Source organism: Helicoverpa armigera, chromosome 9 (assembly GCF_030705265.1).
Source record: "Helicoverpa armigera isolate CAAS_96S chromosome 9, ASM3070526v1, whole genome shotgun sequence".
Classification (NCBI taxonomy): domain Eukaryota; kingdom Metazoa; phylum Arthropoda; class Insecta; order Lepidoptera; family Noctuidae; genus Helicoverpa; species Helicoverpa armigera.
In genome coordinates, this window is record NC_087128.1 from 6,206,201 (window position 1) to 6,230,920 (window position 24,720).

A 24,720-nucleotide genomic window follows, 5' to 3' on the forward strand; every position below is an offset into this window, starting at 1 on the left:
ATTTGTTTTTCAAATCAGGTCTTTAATCTGCATTCGGAGTGTGTGCCCGTGCGGTCACAGGTTCAAAATCAGCGAGTGTCAGAGGGAGTGCCGAGGCGAACGGTCGCGCTGTATCGCGAGCTATCGAGTCCATCGTAAAAATAAAACACGCCATCCACAGGTACTTGCGCGCTCTAATAACCTATGTACCTCTGGTGACTGGACGAGCGTCGCGCGACTCGGTCCCCGGGGTCAAGACAGTTCACTGCCAGTGTTAGCCCGAGGGTCATTGCCGCCACACAAGCCCCACAAGCAGGTACAACAACACCTTTCAGCATGTTCCGAACACATGACATGTCTGTATGATCGTCTGTAGAGAAATGCATGATTGACAGGGCACTCACGCCGCCGGTTCCTTGCACACTCTTGCACTAAGCATTCACCGCTTCAATATTCACTAGGAAGGAACGATCTCGTGCGTCAATTTTCTCACTCGGTATAGTAAATTAAAGTTTTGCGGAGTACCTACATATGTTTTCTTGAAAAAGTTTTTTTAATTCGGAAACATGTTGCTATGCATGTGTATTTAAGCTGTAAAGTCGGAGGTCCAGACTGTTTATCAAAATATTTACTTAAAAACCAGAAAGGATGACGAAAATTACAAATAAATGAAAAATAAAAACTTTTTCGCTTTGGTAATTAAATGAAAGTTATAAAAATAAATTTAAAATATTTATTATATGTATAGATACTTAAAATAACTTCTTTCATTTGCAGCAATTTTGTATGCATAACTTATAATCCGTACTTATATCTATACTAATATTATAAAGAGGAACACTGTTTGTTTGGTTGTAATGAATAAACTCAAAAAGTAACTGGACCGATTTTAAATTTTCATTCACCATTAGAAAGCTATATTATCTGCGAGTAACAGAGGCTATATTATATCCCGGTGCGGGCAGTAGCTCCCACGGGACGCGGGTGAAACCGCGGGAAAACGGCTCGTAATAAATAATAATGTAAAATATATTTAAACATCAGGTACATCATAGTACTATCTAGAAACTACTTATAAAAATAACGAATTCTGAGCAAAACAACTAAGTTAATATTAATTAATTACACGTTATTAAAATAAACCGTCTGGCAAGTTTCCTTTGTTTATCAACTAACTAATATACCCACCGTTTGTAGGTTTGTTTTCCTTCTCGTTGAAGCAACTGGCGGTCCCAAATTATTTTGTTGTGCCACATGGTCCCGAGGCCGTTAACTTATCGATGTAGGTACGTATCCACGAATTTGATATCGTATCGCTCTTAAAATATGGGATGACGACGAAGATGCAATGATTAGACGAATATGCCACACATGGGATTTTTTTTTCTGTTTTTATATTAATTATATCGTAAAAACTGTTTAGTGTTCTTGGTTCGTACATGTGGAAAAAACACGAAACCTCTTATCTAAAGTGGCCATAATTACTTCATTTTTAACATTGTTCAAGTCATTAGCAAAAGGTATTTTTTTCATTGTTATCCTTAATAGCTATAGGTTTGATAAATATTAAGTGATTTCCCGTAACCGTAACGCGGCTATATAAATGTACATTCACGGCTTTATAAATACTAACTCACATTTGACTTTGTGCCAATTGCATACTGCCTAACTCGTAAGTGTATACTATATTAATTATCCATTTTCTTTTTTTATAAACCTTGTATTTATTTAGTCGAGGTCTACATCAGGCGTGCTTGTAATTAATGGGTTTTGTAAATTTAAAATTATTATACTTTTGGCCATGCTTAACTAATGAGTTTGTGTAGTTAATTTGCATGTGTGTGCTTGTATCATCTTCTATCTTAACTTATATAACAAAAAATATTATAAAATGTTATCAAAAGCTAACCGATTAATCCCACTAGATTCGAGAAAGTGGCTTTCTCGTTGCTTATACCTAGATTAATATCTAGAGAAATATTATTCCTTTTTGTATTAGTTTAACGAACAGGAAATGAATTTTGACTTCATGCCGTGCATAGTGCATCGTTTCCTGTGGTACTGATTTTTTTTATGTTTTTCATTCCTGCCATAGCAAGTCAGTATATCAACGATATCTGTAGTCTCGTTGAATGCATAGACGCGGATGGTGCATCTAGACACTATGGTCAGTTGGCGGGAAACTGTGAGGTTGTATGGCATATCTTACTACTTATAGGATGAAAGGCAGGACGAACACTACTCCAAGTGTTCTACACCTGGTTATAAACATACCCTGTGACGGAAATTTTAGTTCTTTCGTGCGATTCCAAATGTCAAATATCTGCCAATGTTGTGGGTACACAGCTATACCACTCTTAATATCACGTCACACTTATCCATATTTTAAAAAAGCAAAAGTTTGGTAGTAGGTATATAACGTATACATCGGATGCTATTCTTACTTTTTATATAGGCTACATTTAATTCGCTTGTGGGAAGTTCACTAGCGGAAGCTTGTATATCAATATTTTCCTTCTACAAAATTAAATTGAAGTTATATTGTCCACCCGATAGTGAAGTCTATGCTTTTCTTAGCCTCACCGTGTAAGCGAGATACCTACAGACCAGGGGCTTTTAGATCTGGTTTCGCACTCACGTTTTAATAGATGTTGTCAGACAGACTTCACTTTCTGTCTCAATTAAAATATATTTGGCAATCAATAAGAATGATTTCAAAATATTAGAGGTTATTTTATTCTCTAGGCTTCAAACTGGTTCTCAATTAAACGTAGAAAATACAACTTTAATTATAATACTATTAACGAAATGCAAACTACTTATACGCCTACCATGTAATTAATTTATGAAAAAATATAAATTAATTGTTTATTTAAATGTAAATAAATAAAAATACTCCTATCCTTTCAATTTCTAAAAATGGCAAAGGTGACAGCTATCTTTTTTTATCGTCCTACATACTATTAGTTTTTTTTCTAATTAAATTCGATGATAATGCCATATTTTGTTATAAATAGCTGTATTTTTTTATGTGTGTCATAAGACGGAGTTAATGTCACACATCAATAATGCAAGATAGATGAGCACTAGGAAACCCATGACACCCATGGCTTCCATGTCGAATTTGTCACTATTACAATTAGATGTTGAAACTTCATTTAAATTTCGAACACACTATTTTACATAGACATATCCCGTACTCTATGTGACAATAGATCCTATTCCAAGAATTTCACATTATTTTTAACACAAATATTTATTAATATTGTTTAATCATTTATATTTTCAGAATAAGGCATGAGGTTACAATGGAGCGTGTTTGTAGCAGTGTCGTTGTGGAGCGTCGCAAGCGGCCCCCTCACCAAGGCCCAAGCTTCCGAGGTGTTCGATCCCATGGTCGTACAAGTAGAACAGAAGCGAAATGAAAGACTTTCAGAGCCAGTGGCCGAGGTAAGCAGTTGTTCAAAATTTTTAGAAAATAAACAAAAACAAAAAAAAAAACTTTCCGTGTGTCTCAAGCTCTCTAAATATTTCCCTTGAGTTTGTTTCGGAGTTTCCTCTCAGGGATCAGTCAATGTCCAACTTGCAAAATAAACGATTTCATTTCAAGAAGTCGGTGTCTAGAGGCTACTGTTATTTATCATGACATCGACTTCTTCATATAAACATTTGCACCGTGTGATTACGCGCTAAGGCACCTGATTAAACCGTAAGTTCATGTATGAAAAATGTTTTTTTATTAAGCTTCTTTGGAGAGGTAGATAGGTGTACAACATATCGATACCTCTACCACCATGACCTGTGATTGTATTCAATATTATAAATTCAATTTACCTACAGATGATTATTATTCATACTATGATGCAAGGATACAAACTTAATTTAAGTAAGTTACTAACTGTATGCCTCTCACCCATCGAATCCACGATCCAAGGTTTGTGTGAATCTAGTGAACCTTATTTGGCTAAAACTAACCAAATCTCTTACTTTTATCAATTATAATATAGAATTAAAGTTTGTTTACTTAATATGTGTTGACTGTTATTATTTATTATACGTTGACTGTTATTACTTCTCAATTGAACAATCTCAAAAAAACGTATCTAGTTAAACAAAATTAGGGTAGATATTTTAATCAGGTGGTCTTTTAAATAGGTGAAACATGTTTAAAAAATTATGAGCGGTTTAAAGTGAAAGGCAATATTATTTATGTTTTTTTTTAGTCGGGATTTTTTTTAAATGTTGATTTATTAGGCATAATTTTGCCTATTTAGTTTGCCTTTTTGACATGGATCGTAATGGTCAGTATGAATCATTTTAGACAGCAGTGCAGATCCTTGGGTTCTGTACCAATTGACCTACTGATCCTAACATGTACAATTCAAATGTCGCATTGTTCAACGCTCATCAGCGAAACAATAGAGTTAATTTGAAATAAACAATACTACTTACATCAATGGCACAATATGGACCCATAGACGAAAATCATATGAAAGAAGATATTAGAAATAGACAATTTCGGTTTTCCGTTGTTCTATTTTGCTGGGAAATAATCATCCACCACTTTTATGCATAAACATTTATTTATTTAACCTAAGCAAGTCCAATTTCTTCTTCTTTTAATATGGATTACATATAGCTGTAGACAGGTACCAACCAGTTACTTTTTCATGTAGTTTAATTGTTATAGAAGTACGTGCCAAAAAAAAAAAACTTGACAACATTCTACTTTCCAGAAGAAAAATAACATGTCATTTATATAAAACAGATTTTTATAGACATGATAATTTGATATCCAGTGTTATCCATATCCAATAACACTATAATCGTGCCACATGGCGTATACAACTATTGCATATCAAAAAGTGCAAGCGGTAAATATGCATTGGCCAATGCAAAGATATATTGTAATATATGTAGTTCATCATCTCCCGAGCCTTTTCCCAACTATGTTAGGGTCGGCTTCTAGTCCAACCGGGTGCATCTAAGTACCAGTATTTTTACAAGCAGCGACTACCTATCTGACCTCCTCAACCCAGTTACTCGGGCAACCCAATACCCCTTGGTAAAACTGTTGTCAGACTTACTGGCTTCTGACTACCCGTAACGACTGCCAAGGATGTTCAATGACAGCAGAAAAGAATTATAGTTATTTGTGAAAAATATTGTTTAGTTAGAGCATCCTTTTTGCTCTTATCTAAATATCTTCAGCCTAGCTGATCGTTTCGTCACGTCACAAACTATTTACGAAAACCTCAAGGAGCATCCGAGCGTAAATTCAAACATACTTTATTTTAATACTAGCTAAGTAGGTACAACCTACGGATAAAATATATCTATGTATGTTAATGACTGTACCTGCTCAATTGTAAATAACAACTAAATGACGGGTTTTTGTTGTGCACCTTAATTTATTCAAATAAACTTTATCGTATTTCTAAACGTCTCCAAAAAATTGCCGTATTTAAGAAGTGTTTGTTTACATCTAGGTAGGTATATAGGTAACAAGTAGAAAACGACACGTGCCAGAAAAAAGGTTTTGTTATTGTCCAAATAACTGAAAAAAATTACATTGTTTTTATTTCTATTCTTTTATAAAATCACAGGCAGAACAAACGAGCCGGCAGATCAACATAGTTGATGACAAATTCATGGTGGATGGGAAGCCACTGCGCATCGTTTCTGGCTCCCTGCATTACTTCAGACTGCCCGCAGCCTACTGGAGAGACCGTCTCCGCAAACTCAAAGCGGCTGGACTTAACTCCGTTGCCTCGTAAGAATTCTCAAATACTTGAAGGATATAACTAGCTTCTTAAAATTCTTCTTGTGATTGTCAATTTAGTCCTAACTGGAATGTTTTCATAGCCAATTGCTTAGCAAATTTAATTTTAAAATTTCATTAACTAGGTACGATGCAAATATTTAAATGGATAGGAAGGAGTATTAGCGTAAATATTTAAACTTATTTAACTCAGTCATCGGTCTTAAATTATTGAGCCTTATTGAGTTTACAGTGATCTTGATAATCGATCCCGAATGGGAATCTCAAAGTATTTGCTTTTGTTCAGATATGTGGAATGGAGCTACCACGAACCAGAGGAGAGACAATACTCATTCGATGGTGACCGAGATATCGCTAATTTCATTCGCATTGCTGCAGAAGAGGGACTGTACGTGCTGTTGCGCGTCGGCCCTTACATTTGCGCTGAAAGAGACCTGGTAAGTCTCAATTTGCAATTTGCTATTAATTTAACATTCATTATCTTAAACTTTATTAGATAGGTACTTAAGAAGCATCATAAAATTCATATCACTTTATTTATATAGGTATCTATTTGCACTTTAATTACCTCTTAAGTAAAATTTTCAATAAACGGGGTATGAAGCTTCTGCGTATTGCTTATCTCTGGCCTTCCCGTATTTTACGAGATAAATAAACTATACAACATAATAAGGAAAAATTCAGACGTCGTTGTTTTGCTTAATAAATTCTTCGTGTTTGTTCATGGTTTTATCATCATCATCATCATCCTAGATTTTTCCGAACTATGTTGGGTTGGCTACCAGTCATCCCGGATACATCTGACCTCCTCGGCCAAATAACTATTTTTAATAACTGTTGTAGCGTAGTGATTAATTTATTATTTATCCTTTACAGGGTGGATTGCCCTATTGGCTGCTCGGCAAATATCCGAACATCAAATTGCGATCAACTGATAAAGGTAAGAACAATATCAACAAATGTAAAATTCGCAACTAACACCATTCTTTACTGATCAAGCAATAATTTTACTCACTTACAGACTTCATTGAAGAATCCAGGATATGGCTGGAAAAACTGTTCGAACAAGTGTCGCATCTGCTTTATGGAAATGGTGGACCCATAATTCTAGTACAGGTAGGTAAGATAAAAACTTAAAGAAACTATATAACTTTGGACGACAAAGCAATATTGTCGTGCGTGTTAATGCGCTTCAATCTTAATTCAATCCGGGTCAAGTCCTAACGATTTGTGTAATTAACACAAAAAAATATTTTGGTTCATTGTATTAACATTAACAATTCAGTGACCAAAAGGCTAACTGGCATGAACTCTCCGTAAACATCTGTGCCGAGAAAGCTTTGAACTCTGACCTCGTTACCTTTTATAAGTATTTTGCAGTCAAAGATCTACATTTACCTAAATAAATTGCCGTACAGGCATGCCATGTATTATTAACGACTCCGTTTAGTTATACCTAATTCGGAGATCCATATAAGTCAATCGCCTAAGGTAGAATCCATTCAAGATTCTAGCTGCCTCAGACCAGACGTAGAATTTGCTTACGTAATTTCCTTCCAGCAAAACGCAGCATGGTACATTAGAAAAATACAAAAAAAATAAAATAAGTAAGCCGCAGACTAAGAGTGCATTAGACACAATGAATTGAATCGTTGGTATGTATTTTTTGCAGTCCAAGATATGCAAATCATGCATGCTGTAGGTCTCGGCAATATCTCTGAGCTGTATGCGGTCTGGTCTGTAGAAGTGTAGACGACTTTTGTAGGATTGTAGGTTAAAAGTGTAGACCTAGATATTAAGGATAATGAAAAATATTTTATACAATATACTTGTAGAACGACTTCGATAATTTATTTTATATAAAACCGTTAATCTAAAGAAGTTGATTTAAAAATAAAAGGTCGTAAATCTAATGAAGATATTTAAGCAGACGTCATTATGAAGATCTTGTTACTATTTATAGGTAGTTCGGCACATAGTAGCATTATAAAACTGAAGAGTTTGTATATTTGCTTGAATGATATAAACTACCTCTGGAAGCGCGGAGTACTACTGGTGGAAGCTAGTGACGTGCACACACTTGTATATTTATTATTGTAGACAGTTGGAATTAGGTATTTGAGTAATTTGAAAATCCATTGGCTGTTGCTATGCCATTTTTACTTTAATCCTTGTCATCTCCCTCGTACTGGATTGATATGATAGCTCTTTGCACTTACGCAAAGAGAAAATGATGGACCTTTAAAGGAATTTTTGTTTTGCACGAATATAAGTTCTGAATTCCATCAGCAGCAAAGAAAAGAATTTAAAGAACTCAGAATCGACGTTACACCCAATGTTTACTACCTTCATTTGGCATAGTTAACCTAATGTAACTTTTGATGTTACTTCTCTCCAGGTGGAAAATGAGTACGGTAGCTACGGCAGCGACGTGGAGTACAGACTGAAGGCTCGCGATATGATGCATCAGCACGTGAACAATAAGGCCATCCTCTACACCACTGACGGGAGCGGCCTATCCTTCCTCAGAAACGGGGCCATTCCGGACACCCTCGCTACTATAGATTTCAATGCTTATACAAGTAAGATTTTTACATACCTACATAGATTGTGATTGAATTTCGGCAATAGTTGTCTGCATAGGAGATCATCTATACTAATATTATAAGCTGAAGAGTTTGTTTGTTTGTTTGAACGCGCTAATCTCAGGAACTACTGGTCCGATTTGGAAAATTCTTTCAGTGTTAGATAGCCCATTTATCGAGGAAGGCTATAGGCTACTTTTTATCTGGGTTCGTGCAGAGGTTTCCACGGGATGCGGGTGAAACCGCTGGCAGAAGCTAGTTGTACATAAGTGGATCATAGGGGAATAAGGAATAGGGGACCCTAATTTTCTGATTCAGAAACGTACATTTAAATACCATAATATGCTTTTAACGTCTTATAGTTTATGTACCGTTAATATCAATGCTCTTTTGAGCATAGGTAATACAATATCTTGCTATATTATTAATGTCTCTTCAAAACTTGTTTGAAGCTCGCTCCGCGTATAAAATTGTAGTACACAATAAAAAAGCGAAATAAATTAATAGTCTTTATTTTTATGTAGTGTTCGATAGCAAAAAAATAACGAAAACGAAGACGCCGACTTCCACTAATAGCTTTTAATGATGTTCTTTTTTTCTAGTTTTTTTACTCAGTATGTTTTGTTTATCTTTGTAGCAATGACTAAAAAACTTAGCATCGGGATAATTTATGTTAATTTATTAAAGTGTAATACACTGTGACTATACTTTAATTAAAACATCTACGAACGGAAGTTGGTCTGGTTTTCGACGGGTAATGGCCCCAAGACTAAAGATTTTTATTGCACTAAATATTATTACTACTAGTGAGACTGAATTCTCAAATCTTATGTGCACTCGACAGTATTAGGACCCGTCTAAACCATACTTGTAACTATGTAGGTGTTTTTAAAGTGCAATCTAACAAAACCCCAAAAGTATCGTTAATACATCAATGAAGTCTTGCTTTGCAATATAGAAAGGTAATGCTTAAAGGCCCCATAAAAATATGCATAAAACACATGCTGATTAACTAAAATGAACTGTTGAATCTTCAGATGTGAACAGATCATTCGCGGAACTCCGTCGCTTCATGCCGAAGGGTCCGCTGATGAACTCGGAGTACTACACGGGCTGGCTGACGCACTGGGGCGAGCATATCGCCACCACTGACGCTGGCGATGTGGTCAAAACCCTCGGCGATATGCTCGATTACGGAGCAAATGTCAACTTCTTCATGTTCTATGGAGGCACCAATTTTGAATATACTTCTGGTATGTTGATATTTTGTACGTAATAGAAACAAATATGTAACCATAACTGAAACGCTTTCGATTAATGAACAAGATCATAATGAGCATTACTATCAATATTAAGATTTAAGATCTGTCTAAATTGATATAGAGCTAGGAAATGATCAATTTAAGTTCTTGTTATACAGAAAGACCAAAAAGGTAAATTGTGTTTAATTTTTCAGGAGCTAATTACATGGCTACTTTCCAACCGGACATCACTTCCTATGACTACGATTCTCCATTAACAGAGGCTGGCGATCCTACACCTAAATACTATCTTATTAGAGAGAAATTGAAGCAGGTATTATAATACTGATTTTTGAAAAACAAAAAATTAAACATTATCAGAAGATTAAAATCTAGATATCTAAAAGCTGATCATTGTAGATAATTTTGTTTTAAAATAAAATAACAATCAGTTTGAATGCCCTTACTAATTTCAATTTCCTCTTATTTCAATTTCAGTACAACTATGTGGACGAAAGTATCCCACTCCCCAGAGCTAGTGCGAAAGGTGATTATGGACCTGTCAACGTCACTTCAACGTTGAATCTGTTAAGTCCGGAGGGTCGTGCACAGTTGGGCAAGAAGTATGACGATGTGACTGGACCAACTCTCCCAACCTTCGAACATCTGCGACAACGAGGAGGCCTGGTTTTGTACGAGACAGAGCTCCCTGAAGCTGATGATTTGTTGCAAATTGGGGCGCCAAGAGATATGATATTTGTGTTTGTCGATGGTGTAAGTATTTGAGAGTACCATAGATACCTAGTTTGTAATGCTGCACACATACTTTTCAACTGAGCTCATGCAACTGAGCAGGTGCTAATTTCTGCCAAATGAGGATGGTGGCTTCTAAAAATGTATAAAATGAGAGTTTTGAGATAAAAGTCTTTTGAATAGTCTTGTGACTTTAATATATTTCCATTCCACAAAAAGAATTAATTGTCATTCATTACATTAAATTCTATACGTTCTCATACCTGTCATTTCCTATTTCAGACGTTCAAAGGCCGCCTCAGCAGACTACACAAGATCTACAGCCTCCCCATCTCTGCAAAGAACGGTTCCGTTTTGTCATTATTAGTGGAGCATCAGGGTCGGATTAACTTTGGCAATATGCTCCACGATTTCAAGGTAAGAAATGGTTAGAAATCAGTTTGATCTAGAAATTGTCTTCTTCTACTTTCTTCTTGTCATAGATCTAAATTACCTATAACCTCATTGTAAGTAGGTATTGCTTATGTCACCTACTTCTAGTTCTAGTCTTATCAATAGTCACTATCTTTGTGGTAATGCGGTCTAACCGCTGACCTATTATTTCTACAACTATTTCTGAGACCTTTTTTAATACAATTATATTTATCCTCAGACTCCACTGTGCCGTAACACCTATTATTCCGCTTTCTCTATCTAGCATTCTTACTACTCTTAGTTTATTGCGCTTATGTGATGAACTTAGCTCAACTTAAAAACGTTATTCGTAGAGCGCCTATAAGTTCTGTCGCGCAATTATCTGAGTCTCAGTGGCTTTTAGCGTGTCAGATGTTTCAACGGGTTTAAGGTGTAGATTACCGGAACGCATAATACAAAGATATAAGTATTGTTTCGGTACAAATGATAAATATTGAGACTATGAATATTTTTATCAGCAATATACGCCTATATTATCGCAGGCTTATTGTCACTTATCTTGTCATAGCAAAATTCGTTACAGACATTGACCGAGACAGTCACCTCGCTATAAGATTAAGTTATCGACATAATTAAAGTTCAGTACTCTTACAAGTATTTATTTTTATCTAACCTTAATACGATTCGTATGGCCTTCTGTTATTGAAGGAAACTGTATCCAAATCCGTGATTATACTTTGTTTAATGATTAGGATAATAACAATTTTTGATAATAGGAATGTTAGGTTCTTTACACTAGCTACCAAAATTTTTTTTTTTCAAAATGGTAACATTATTTCAGGGCATCCGAAGTGCAGTAGAGTTCAATGGTAAAGCTCTGGATGGAAAATGGAAAGTAACAGGTTTTCCTCTAGAAACATTCACAACAACACCGGTAGCTGGTCAAGATAATTTGCGTATGGGACCTACGTTCTACGAGGGTGACTTCACGTTACCTGTGGGTCAGGAACCCTTGGACACGTTTGTTGACACCAGTGGATGGGGCAAGGTAAAATTATCCTAGCTAAACGGGAATATTGTAAAGTCAAAGGATAATTGCTGCTTATTAAAATATACGCCTTCTCTCATCAATTGATAAACTCATTCTTATTGATCAAAATATTGATGTAATTTTACTTCTACATCCTGAACAATAATGTCTAATTATTTATTTTCTATTTGCGATTTGACTGTGAAATATTCCGTTGTTACCCTGAGCTAATTCGGTACATATTTCATAAACTCTAATATACTTAAAATGTTCCAGGGTTACATATGGGTGAACGGACATAACCTCGGCAGGTACTGGCCAAGCGTCGGCCCACAGATTACCTTATACTTGCCAGGACTTTGGCTCAAACCAGCCCCAGAGAAGAACCACGTTCAGATCCTAGAATTAGACAAACCTCCTCAAGTCCTGACCATCGATTTTATAGACTATCCTATTCTCAACAGGACAGGAAACATTAACCGCTGGAGGATTCAGCCACGAACAAGTTAATACTCACAATTTATGTACAACGTAACATTAAAGTTCATACTTTTATTATTATAATAAAGATTTGTTAGTACTTTACTAAGTTTAAGTCAGATGTTTTAATACCTATTTACCTATCCCATTTTTCAATTTGTTTTCTTCAATTACTATTTAGTGGTTATCCATCCACAAGTAGGTAATTTAAATAAAAAGGCTTTGCATCCAATTATAATTATGTTGATTTTTGACAAAACCAAGATTGATCATTTATTAAAATGGTTCTTTAGCTTAGCAACATGGGTGGACCTATTAGGGCAAAGCCTCTGCCTTACATCGAAAATATGCATTATGTTTAATGGCCTCATTGCGAGAATTACAATAAATTTTCTCATACTTCACGCCAAGTCCATTCCAGATTCGACACATTTCCTCCACCTATCAAAGTATCAGAATACTACGTCTCTAAGAAAAAATATTGATAAGAATTTGCCGCGAGATTTGAATTCCACAGTGATTAGAACAAACTTCAGACCGTACGAACTTGTCTGCACACTATGAGGGCATTGTATTGAACTAAACTGAATATAAGCAATATTCAATTATTCATGGTAACTATAGGAATATTACTTAGATTGTAAGATTAAGTCTAAAGTCCGTCATACATAACTGGTTGTAACATATAACTGATGAGAATCTGAATGACGTGCTTTAATTTTTACTGTATGAATGAATAATTCAATACAATGCCTTTTATAACTCATGTGTTAACAAGGTAGTAATTGTTTACAAATGGCAAGAGAATCAATCCATGTCGGGAACGGGCAAATAATACAGGTAACAAATAATATGCGAGTGGAAGGATTTGAGAGCCAGTTTAAAATCTGATTCTATTAAAGAAGCATAAAGAACACAAACAGAACAATTCACGCTGTAAAGTATGAACCCATAACAAGTGACACGAAAGAGACGGACATAGAGAAGTTATTGATGCGTGAAAGAGCCAAAAGCAGGTAGAAGTCATTGTGTGTGTGACGGAGTATGATAAGGAGGAGGTAATGGGTGAAACGAGTCTGTCGTCGTGTAGACCGCGACAGCGCCGGACCGTTCCTCCCCGGCTTCATAATAAACCACGTGGCCGGCAAAACGAACCTACAAAAAGTGAGTAAAACTACGGTTTATTGACCGATGCTCGGGTTAATAGCTACAACTTTGAACTTCAATGAATTAGTCGTATTCAAAGCCATCTTTATTAATTCCATTCGCATTTTATCTCGAGTTAATGTCATCCGTAACTCGTGTTTAAGATGTAAAGTTTGTTTTAGTCATTTTGGCAAAAGATTTCAGGATTTGTATTTAGTTTTCATTTAAAATTGGTCTCTATGTAACAAATACTAGAAAATATAAAAAATTCTGAAGATTTTTTTTGGTGTAACTTTACCTTGAAATTATGTTTTCTGACCTGTGTTTACTTGGATTTACAAATTAATTAACTGCGTTTCATAAAGTTAGTCGCAGTTCTTGCGATTTTCTTGCAATTAAGTACTAATTTGTATTAAACCCACTGTAAGTGTAAAGACAGTTTATTATCCTTATTAAGTTAGAATGTTCTAAGAATTTGTACGTTAAAACGTTGAGTTAAAAAAAAAAAAAAAAAATCATGTAGGTATGCATGTACACTTTTTACCTAAGTAATGTATATGTACCTTTACATATTTACTATGGCAAATTCAAGGACTAAATCCTAGGCCTTTAGCTACCAATGTTCCGCTAAATATTTATTCATGTCCTCGCATAGCAACTAGGCTGCATATTTTTTATTTAGGAGCAATCTCGTATCAGTAGCTTTTTTACACCGTTAATTTATTATCCCGTTATTATGTTAAACTGAAACAGTAAGTATTGATTGAAATCCACTCCAAACTTTTGATCTGAATTTACCTACAACCGAGTTCCCTAAAAGGAGGAGGTTTTCGATTCGGATGTTTGTATTATTTGTAACTTCTTACATAATATTTAAGTACTGGAATCCTATTGCAGTAATTGTGGTTAATTTATTACAATTGTTTAGTATCAAATGCTCGCTCGTTAAGAGATTGTAAAATGAGATTGTCATCGTGTTTATTTTGACTACCGCGAACTTATTTCAATGAAATATTTACAACGTAGGTGTCCCCATATCACAACACATCAAGTTCCGCACACAATTTGATTTAGTTAGTTTAGTTAGTTACTTAATTATAGTTTAATATTCATATAGTTTGTATGTACCTATTGATATTATTTGTTTCTGCTACTTAAAAAAGACACCTTTTACACACTTGCCAAGAAGGGTTTTTTTAGCCTGTATCTCGTAGGTACTTGTTTTTTTTACGTCTAACGGCGCAGTTTCAATTTCGTGGTAGTTAATTTACTCACGGTTAGGGGACCCCTTGCGTAGATAAGCAAAAGTTACATAGACTGGGACTCAAACTTTGATTCTTCAACTTGTATCTGTTTTTTTCAGTTCAATAATTGTAAACTTTTATAATATTCGGAGCTTTTTGTTTTTAAATAAATAATTTGACTATGTATATAGATGGTGGCTGATGATTTGAGTTGTGAGGTGGGACCACCATGCAGCCTCGTGTTAGCCGATGGATCGGTCTTCCAAGGACGAAGCTTTGGGGCACAAGTACCCGTAGAGGGAGAAGTTGGTAAGTTTATCACAGTCATGTTATATCAGACTTTAAAAAAACAGCCAGATAATTATTAGCAGTCCAATAATACTTTTTTGAATGTTTTTTTAAGTATTGTCAAAGTAAACTAGAATAGTACTCCCCGTAGTGTATTATATGTTATAACTATTAAAAAAAATAAATCAATGGGCATTCTAACTTTATAAATTCTGTAATTTTACCGCTAAATCTCAAACAATTGTTGTTGTATAGTATTTCAGACTGGTATGGTCGGATATCCTGAGTCGCTGACAGACCCGTCGTACCATGCACAATTGTTGGTCCTGACCTACCCCCTCGTCGGTAATTATGGAGTACCTGATGAAGAAGAACGAGACGAACATGGCATACCCAAGTAAGAACCAGAGCTATTTGTTACACGAGACTTCAAAACTTCTATGAAAAAACAAAAAATAATGTTTGAGTATCTACCTCCGTGGTATCTACCTACTCACAAGCGGGTATCCTCGGTTTTAGCTTTACAAAAAAATCTGTTAGACTACCATTACTTCATTTACACCCAACTTACGTATTTATACGTATATATATTGTGGCGTCTTCTAAAAAAATATAACATAATAATAAACATTGCATTCACTTTATCCGCATTCGTGGAGAGATGCCCATTAGATGTATGTGAAACCGCTGGCAGAAGCTAGTTACGGATAATTGATAAGAAATTTCCACATGTTCCAGATGGTTTGAATCTAACCGCATTTGGGCAGCTGGCTTAATAGTGGGCGAGGTCAGTACTCGCGCCTGCCACTGGCGCGCCAAGCGATCCCTGGGCTCCTGGCTAGCGGCCCGCGGGGTCCCCGGCCTCTGTGACGTGGACACCAGGGCCCTGACCTTCCGTCTCCGAGCTGGAGTTACTCTTGGACGTATCATTCAAGGAGTCCCACCTTTTGGCCCACTACCAGCCCTATCAGACCCAAATGCCAGGAATCTGGTTGCTGAAGTTTCTGTTAAGGTTAGCATCAAAGTTTTCATGTATATTTACACAAATGGAATTCTCCTAAATTTCTCATTTTTTGAAATATATACATTTCACATTTATTTGCAGGAACCAAAAATATACAATCCCACTGGAGACATCACAATAATGGCTGTAGACTGCGGCTTGAAGTACAATCAAATCAGATGCTTGATCAAGAGGAACGCTAAGGTTATCTTGGTTCCCTGGGATCACAAGATCGATGCCAGCCAGTATGATGGCCTGTTCATCAGTAACGGTCCTGGTGACCCTGTGAAATGTAAGAAGCTGGTGGATAACATGCGCACAATCATTGAAGATAAGAAGAATGTAAAACCGTTGTTTGGTATCTGTCTCGGTCATCAGTTGCTGTCCACGGCGGCAGGTTGCAAAACATACAAAACTAGGTATGTATTGAAATTCTTTTCTATTACTTTATTATACTAACGTAATTATTAGTTATCTATTTGGAGGTAGATTTTCACAATTATGTATTTGGTATGTATTTATAACCTGTGCTATTATTATAAACGCGATTAAAAAAGTGTATTATAATCCTGATTTAAAAACAAATAACTACGTATGTCTTATTTAATTAACTTTAAAAGGTGGAATTTAGCGATAAAGGATACAAAAAAATATATTATCTTAGCAGGTATGTGTAATTTAATTGTATATTTGTATCCATTTTCAGTTACGGTAACCGTGGACACAATTTACCTTGCACACATAACGGCACGGGCCGATGTTTTATGACATCACAGAATCATGGATTTGCCGTCGATGCGGATTCCCTGCCTGATGGGTGGAAAGTGTTGTTCACTAATGAAAACGATAAAACAAATGAAGGTATAATTCACAAAACCCTGCCATTCTTCAGTGTTCAGTTCCACCCCGAACATACAGCTGGACCGACAGATTTAGAATGTCTTTTCGATGTATTCATCGATGCTGTAAAATCCTACAAAAATAAGCAATCCTGCAACATCGACAACACCATTACCGAAAAGCTAAAGTTTGTTCCAACTATACACGAGAGGCCTAAAAAAGTACTCATTCTTGGATCCGGCGGTTTATCCATTGGACAGGCTGGCGAATTTGATTATTCAGGATCACAGGCTGTGAAAGCGTTGCAAGAAGAAAAGATACAAACAGTATTGATTAATCCAAATATTGCCACGGTTCAAACCTCAAAAGGTCTAGCCGACAAAGTATATTTTCTTCCTATCACGCCTGAATACGTAGAACAAGTCATTAAAGCGGAACGACCAACCGGCGTTCTTCTAACTTTCGGAGGTCAGACTGCCTTAAATTGTGGAGTGGAATTAGAGAAATCTAAGATTCTAGAGAAATACAATGTGAGTGTATTAGGAACTCCTATACAATCAATCGTGGATACTGAAGACCGCAAAATATTTGCCGAAAAAATACATGCTATCGGTGAAAAAGTTGCCCCTAGCGCCGCTGTAACAACCATTGAAGAAGCACTTGCTGCTGCCAAACAAATTGGATATCCAGTTATGGCACGATCTGCATTTTCCTTAGGTGGATTAGGATCCGGTTTTGCTAATAATGAAGATGAGCTTCGTACACTAGCCCATCATGGGCTGTCTCATTCTGACCAACTTATAATTGATAAATCTCTCAAAGGCTGGAAAGAAGTGGAATATGAAGTAGTTAGAGATGCATACAATAATTGCATCACTGTATGTAATATGGAAAACGTAGACCCCTTAGGAATTCATACAGGGGAATCTATAGTGGTTGCGCCTAGTCAAACTCTGTCTAACAGAGAATACTACATGCTGAGAAACACTGCTATTAAAGTTATTCAACACTTTGGAATCGTGGGTGAATGCAATATTCAGTACGCATTGAACCCAAATTCCGAAGAATTTTATATAATAGAAGTAAATGCTAGATTATCTCGAAGTTCGGCTTTAGCAAGTAAAGCAACTGGATACCCATTGGCTTATGTAGCTGCCAAATTATCGTTGGGTATTGCTTTACCCGTGATCAAAAATTCTGTGACCGGAGTAACGACTGCATGTTTTGAACCAAGTCTCGATTATTGCGTCGTTAAAATTCCAAGGTGGGATTTAGCAAAGTTTACGAGAGTGAGCACAAAAATTGGAAGTTCCATGAAAAGTGTTGGAGAAGTTATGTCTATAGGTAGAAGCTTTGAAGAAGCTTTCCAGAAGGCTTTAAGAATGGTAGATGAAAATGTTAATGGTTTCGATCCTAACATCAAAAAAGTCAATGAAGATGAATTGAGAGAACCAACTGATAAACGTATGTTTGTCTTGGCTGCCGCTCTCAGACAAGGTTATACTGTTGACAAATTATATGAGCTAACTAAAATTGATCATTGGTTCCTTGAAAAGTTTAAAAATATAATTGATTATTACAAAATATTGGAGGCAGATCATCATGGTTCAATACCTTTTGATGTCTTAAAGAAAGCAAAGAAAATTGGATTTTCTGATAAACAAATAGCAGCTGCTATTAAAAGTACTGAAGTTGCTGTCAGAAAGTTAAGAGAAGAATATAAAATAACACCATGTGTGAAACAAATCGATACCGTAGCAGCAGAATGGCCAGCTTCTACTAATTATTTGTATCTAACTTATAATGGCAATACGCATGACTTAGAATTTCCAGGTGGATTTATTATGGTTTTGGGATCAGGCGTGTACCGTATTGGTAGCTCTGTTGAATTCGACTGGTGTGCAGTGGGATGCCTAAGAGAACTTAGAAATCAAGGCAAGAAGACTATAATGATCAATTATAACCCGGAGACTGTCAGTACTGACTACGATATGAGTGATAGATTGTACTTTGAAGAAATTTCTTTTGAAGTTGTAATGGATATTTATAACATTGAACACCCAGATGGAGTAATATTATCCATGGGAGGACAATTACCAAACAACATTGCCATGGATTTGCATAGGCAACAGGCGATTATATTGGGTACGTCTCCTGATATGATTGACAATGCTGAGAATAGATTCAAATTTTCCAGAATGCTGGACCGTAAGGGTATAATGCAACCGAGATGGAAGGAACTAACAGATTTAGAATCGGCAACCAGCTTTTGCGAAGAAGTTGGCTTTCCATGCTTAGTACGACCCTCTTATGTTCTTAGTGGTGCGGCTATGAATGTTGCAAATTCAAACCAAGAGTTGGAAGCTTATTTAAAATCAGCCAGTTTAGTAAGCAAAGATCATCCAGTGGTCATATCGAAATTCATTATGGATGCAAAAGAAATCGATGTTGACGTTGTGGCAGCCGATGGTGCTATTTACTGTATGGCAGTATCAGAACACGTTGAAAATGCAGGAGTCCATTCTGGTGATGCTACATTAGTGACTCCACCACAAGATATTAACAATGAAACTTTGGATAAAATCAAAGAAATTGCCAGTATTATAGCGGAGACACTAGATGTAACTGGACCTTTCAACATGCAGCTTATTGCTAAAGATAACGATTTGAAAGTTATTGAATGTAACGTTAGAGTTTCAAGGTCATTCCCATTTGTGTCCAAGACGCTTGACCATGATTTTGTTGCGATGGCTACTAAGATTATCTTAGGTATACCGGTCGAACCAGTTAATGTAATGACCGGGTGTGGGAAAGTTGGTGTGAAAGTACCACAATTTTCATTCTCAAGATTAGCTGGTGCAGATGTAACACTAGGAGTGGAAATGGCATCTACCGGTGAGGTAGCATGTTTCGGTGAAAACCGTTACGAAGCCTATTTGAAATCATTAATGAGTACAGGTTTTAGAATACCTAAAAAGGCTATTTTGCTGTCTGTTGGTACATTCAAGGTAAGACATAAGTTATGAATTTAAATGTATTCTTCATACTACTGCAATTTACCGAAAGTAAGTTTTAAATTTTATCTATTATTTATTTCAGCACAAAATGGAATTATTGCCAAGCGTCAGAATTTTGCACAAAATGGGTTATAAATTATACGCTAGCATGGGTACCGGAGACTTCTACGCTGAGCATGGAGTTGATGTAAGAATGATTTACTTAAAACAGTTTTTTTTGTGTAATATAAATCTTTATTGATTCATTATACGATGTGTCCAGGCATTATTTATTATTATGGGACAGCTATACAGAGAATCAAAAATAATAAATACAAAATATATATTAGAGTATTTTTATAGAAGTTTATGAGTTATTGAAGAAGAACATTTAATTTTATTTATAGGTATGACAATTTTTAACAACGTCCCTAATAACATTACCTTGTTCTTGCAGGTTGAAAGTGTTCAATGGACATTTGACCATATAGGTGATCCTGAAGACGTAAGATCGGACGGTGAACTGATGCATTTGGCTGACTTCATGGCAAGACGTGAATTAGATTTGGTGATTAATTTACCAATGCGCGGAGGAGCGAGGCGGGTATCCTCATTTTCTACTCATGGATACAGAACGCGTCGTCTTGCAGTTGACTATGCCGTGCCCTTAGTTACTGATGTGAAGTGCGCTAAATTATTAGTTCAGGTACATACAGAAAAATATGTTGTGAAGAATGAATTGAAAGTGTACATAAAAAATACAGAAAGGTATTTTATATAATAAAATTGTTTTTATTTTACAGGCTATGCATCTATGCGGTGGAGCACCCGTAATGAAGACTCACACAGACTGTATGACATCTCGCAACATCATTAAATTGCCAGGTTTCATTGATGTACACGTGCATGTGCGTGAACCTGGAGCTACTTATAAAGAGGACTTCGCGTCATGCACAGCTGCAGCGCTCGCTGGAGGTATTACGATGATATGTGCCATGCCAAACACTAACCCTCCAGTAATAGATCGAACATCTTTCGATTATTCATCTGCTTTGGCACGAGTAAGTGCTCGTTGTGACTATGCGCTCTATATGGGGGCATCCACCAGCAACTGTGAAACAGCTGCTGAAATGGCTCCCCAAGCCGCTGCATTGAAAATGTATCTCAACGAAACCTTCACTACTCTTAAATTAGACGATATGACAGTATGGCAAAAACATCTTCAGAACTGGCCAAAAAAGATGCCTGTATGTGCTCATGCGGAAAAAGAGAAAACTGGGGCTGTGATATTAATGGCATCTTTACTCGATAGACCAATCCATATTTGTCACGTCGCCAGGAAAGAAGAAATCCTTATAATTAAATCAGCTAAGGAAAGAGGCCTTAAAGTTACATGTGAAGTATGCCCCCATCATTTGTTCTTAAGCACTGCAGATGTTGATGATATTGGGGCAGGAAGGGCTGAAGTGCGACCAGTGTTGTGTAGCCCAGAAGATCAAGCTGAACTTTGGAAAAACATTGATATTATTGATGTTTTCGCTACAGACCACGCCCCCCATAGTGTGGAAGAGAAAAATTCTGAAAAGCCACCGCCCGGTTATCCGGGATTAGAAACAATCTTACCCCTACTGCTTAATGCTGTACATGAGGGTCGTTTGACTTTAGAGGATCTTATCAATAAATTCCATCGTAATCCTCGTAAAATTTTCAATTTACCCGAGCAACCAAATACATACGTCGAAGTAGACATGGATTATGAGTGGACAATACCTCAAGCAATGGAATTTTCGAAATCTAAATGGACGCCATTTGCCGGCATGCAAGTTTGTGGTGCAGTACATAGAGTAACACTGCGGGGTGAAATTGCTTATGTTGAGGGTCAAGTTCTAATTCCTCCTGGCTTTGGACAAAATGTACGAGACTGGCCTACACCTAAGAAACAGACATTACTCACAGTTGAGAAATTGGAGAAAGAATTTAGTCGGCCGAATTCTGCCCTCGATGTGCATACGTCTGCAGATTTGAGTAGAGTAAGTGATATTGACTTCGATCAGATCGATAACAAGCCTGAAGGACAATCGAAGCCCAACGTGCACTTCAGTGAAATCGCAGCTGCAAGATGTTTGTCACCTTTACCTCCTCAGACGATCAGACAAAGATGTGACAGTACATCCAATTATAACCCACCTTCAACTACAGTTTCTCAACGTCAACGTAGTGACCTATTCGGCAAAAGCATACTGACTGTAGACTCATTCAGTAAAGACACTCTAAACGATATATTCAATTTGGCACAATTTATGAAAACCAGTGTCAACAAAGGTCGTTTCTTAGATGATATTTTGAGGGGAAAGGTTATGTCTTCAATATTTTATGAAGTCAGTACTCGTACAAGTTGTAGTTTTGCCGCGGCAATGCAAAGACTGGGTGGCTCCGTAATTCATACCGACGCCACGAGCTCGTCAGCAAAGAAAGGTGAAACTCTGGAAGATAGTGTTTCAGTAATGGCAAGTTATTCTGATGTAGTAGTACTTCGACATCCTGAACCTGGTGCAGTTGCGGTAAGATATAACCCATATAGTAAAATATTAATATTCCTAAAATATGTACATGTTCATAAAAAAAACATTTTTGTATTATTTTAGCGTGCTTCACGTCACTGCCGCAAACCTATCATTAATGCTGGAGATGGCATAGGCGAACACCCAACGCAAGCCCTGCTCGATGTCTTCACAATTCGTGAAGAAATTGGTACAGTGAACGGATTAACCATAACCATGGTTGGAGATCTGAAGAATGGACGCACTGTTCATTCTCTGGCACGGCTTCTAACTCTGTATCAAGTACAACTACAGTACGTAAGTCCTCGAGGACTTGGTATGCCGAAGCATATCACAGATTACGTTGCCTCCAAAGGCATACCTCAACGAGTATATGAGAGGTTGGAAGATGTTTTGGCCGACACTCATGTTTTGTACATGACTCGAATTCAGCGTGAAAGGTTCCAAAGTCAAGAAGAATATGAAAAGGTATGTATCTATTTATAATTATCCACTTGGTCTATTTTTATTCTTAATCAAATTGTAGCAATACTTGTATTGTTTTTAAATCCGAATCATATCCAATCTTATTTCAATCTTAATGAGGTTAAACCCACGCAGTAGCCAGGATGTGGCATGTTATGTTGTTTGGTGTGACGTTACATTTGTTATCACTTTGTTATTGACTTTGATCGATAGCCTGACGATGTTATTAACCCATCCTAGGTTGTCGGCATTTCACAGAGAACGGCTAGGATAGGGGACGGGCTTATTTCTATCATGTGCTCTGCTCAGCAAACTTTACACACTTGTTAGGAAATTCCATTTGGAAAAAACCATTACCGACTTCAGACTTGGGAGCAATAATCTAATTAGCCCGAATACGTTAATGAATAAGGAATATTTGTATTTTCAGACACGAGGGCTGCTGGTGGTGACTCCTCAGCTGATGACGCGCGCTCGCAGGCGCATGGTGGTGATGCACCCGTTGCCCCGCGTCGACGAGATCTCGCCGGACTTCGACTCAGACCCTCGCGCCGCGTACTTTAGGCAAGCTGAGTACGGCATGTACGTGCGGATGGCTCTACTCTCTATGGTTGCAGGCGTCAACCCACTCACCTGAACTACCTTCCTAGTGTCAGCTCATATATAATTATACAAACATTCGTATCAGTGCCTGATCGGCTGACTCAGCTTTGATTTTTGAACAATGAATTTCCGCCCGATATGTAATCAGTAGATTGAGTCAATTAAAAATATCTTAAATCAGAAGCATTACATGCGCCGCCGACGTTTGATGTTCGGCAAATCGCATCAGATTACACCTATCTAGCTACTAGTACGTCATTGCAGACGTTGATGAATACGTTTTACTGATTTAATGTAAGATTGCAAAAATTCTAGAATACCTACCCAAATTCTATTAAAAAAATTACTTCAACCCGGATTTTAAGTGAATTTTAAAATAAATTGATGTAAACTTTCCAGTTAATCTCTCCTCTTAGTTTTTCTCAAATTGTCATCCTCATTTTAGACACCATCACCTTAGTACTAAGAATTAAAAAAAGAAGTGACAATATTATCAGATAGTTTATTTTTAGATACTTTACAATGGTTAAATAACAAATTATGTATATTAAAGTGATGAGTAACACATTGTCGTACATTATTTTACTTGCTACAATAAACACGAGATTCCATATATGTTAATAATTTATAACGAATTCCGAGAACTTGATTAATCTAAATACAATACAATCTTAATAATAAATAGGCACATTAATTCTATATATTACACTGGTTACAGTTTGGACTCCTCTCCATTTACAAACTCATTCAATTTCATGTGACTGTGACTTGAAGAGTTGTCAGCGTGTACATCAACAAAGGTGAAAGCTGATATTCCAGGGTTATCAGTCGGTGAATCTTGAACTTCTTCAAACTTGGGCCGCTGCTTGCGAAGTGGTTTATGCGCTGTCCGTACAGTCTTGCTTTCTCTTCGGGGCGGTAACTTATAACCACCTTGATTTACTAACTTTCTCTGACAATCGGATAATTTCTCTCTAATCACTTCTAAATACTCATTGGCTGTCATATCACCACCTGGCTCCTCTAAAAGCAAAGTGCAGAGTCTCTGAGCCTGCTCCAAATATATTACCGCCTGTCGAATTGCCTCGAATTTTTCGCTTGAACGCGCCATTGCAATGAAATGGGGAATGAAAAATTCGAAGACCAGACGTCGACGCTCGGTTTCCATTCTTGGTGGTATTATGAACTGCAAAAGGAGAAAAAAGGTCTTTAGTTAAATCACATCATAATAGGCACAAACAAAATGCCGCATCATCAATGAAAAATAAATTTTTGCAAATTGCAAGCTTTAAGAATAGTCAGGTTTAAAT

The 24,720-nt window shown here is 36.6% G+C and overlaps 2 protein-coding genes across 2 annotated transcripts in view; one reads left to right on the plus strand and one right to left on the minus strand.

The window, feature by feature from the left end:
• On the plus strand, positions 1-23,975 carry LOC110370025 (multifunctional protein r). The gene is made up of 24 exons (XM_064036100.1): positions 1-295; positions 3,269-3,429; positions 5,586-5,752; positions 6,048-6,198; positions 6,638-6,701; positions 6,783-6,877; positions 8,160-8,343; positions 9,384-9,599; positions 9,803-9,921; positions 10,086-10,361; positions 10,623-10,757; positions 11,596-11,802; positions 12,061-12,291; positions 13,327-13,428; positions 14,846-14,963; positions 15,198-15,339; positions 15,681-15,954; positions 16,048-16,364; positions 16,652-19,793; positions 19,885-19,989; positions 20,239-20,487; positions 20,585-22,342; positions 22,427-22,810; positions 23,238-23,975. Exons 2-24 carry the CDS (start codon positions 3,277-3,279, stop codon positions 23,442-23,444), a joined length of 8,796 nt encoding a protein of 2,931 aa, XP_063892170.1. The 5' UTR covers positions 1-295; positions 3,269-3,276; the 3' UTR covers positions 23,445-23,975.
• The window catches only part of LOC110369988 (uncharacterized), a 10,070-nt gene continuing 9,249 nt past the window's right edge, over positions 23,900-24,720 (minus strand). The window contains exon 4 of the mRNA XM_021325673.3: positions 23,900-24,596. Coding sequence (XP_021181348.3) covers positions 24,123-24,596 — 474 coding nt within the window. The 3' untranslated portion in view covers positions 23,900-24,122. The remainder of the gene's footprint in view (positions 24,597-24,720) is intronic.

Bases quoted from the DNA above. Each gene is read 5' to 3' on its own strand.
- LOC110370025 (XM_064036100.1), top strand. From the start codon at position 3,277: ATGAGGTTACAATGGAGCGTGTTTGTAGCAGTGTCGTTGTGGAGCGTC. The intron at 8,344-9,383 runs GTAAGATTTTTA...TTGAATCTTCAG, and splicing joins AGATTTCAATGCTTATACAA to ATGTGAACAGATCATTCGCG. The intron at 16,365-16,651 runs GTATGTATTGAA...ATCCATTTTCAG, and splicing joins TGCAAAACATACAAAACTAG to TTACGGTAACCGTGGACACA.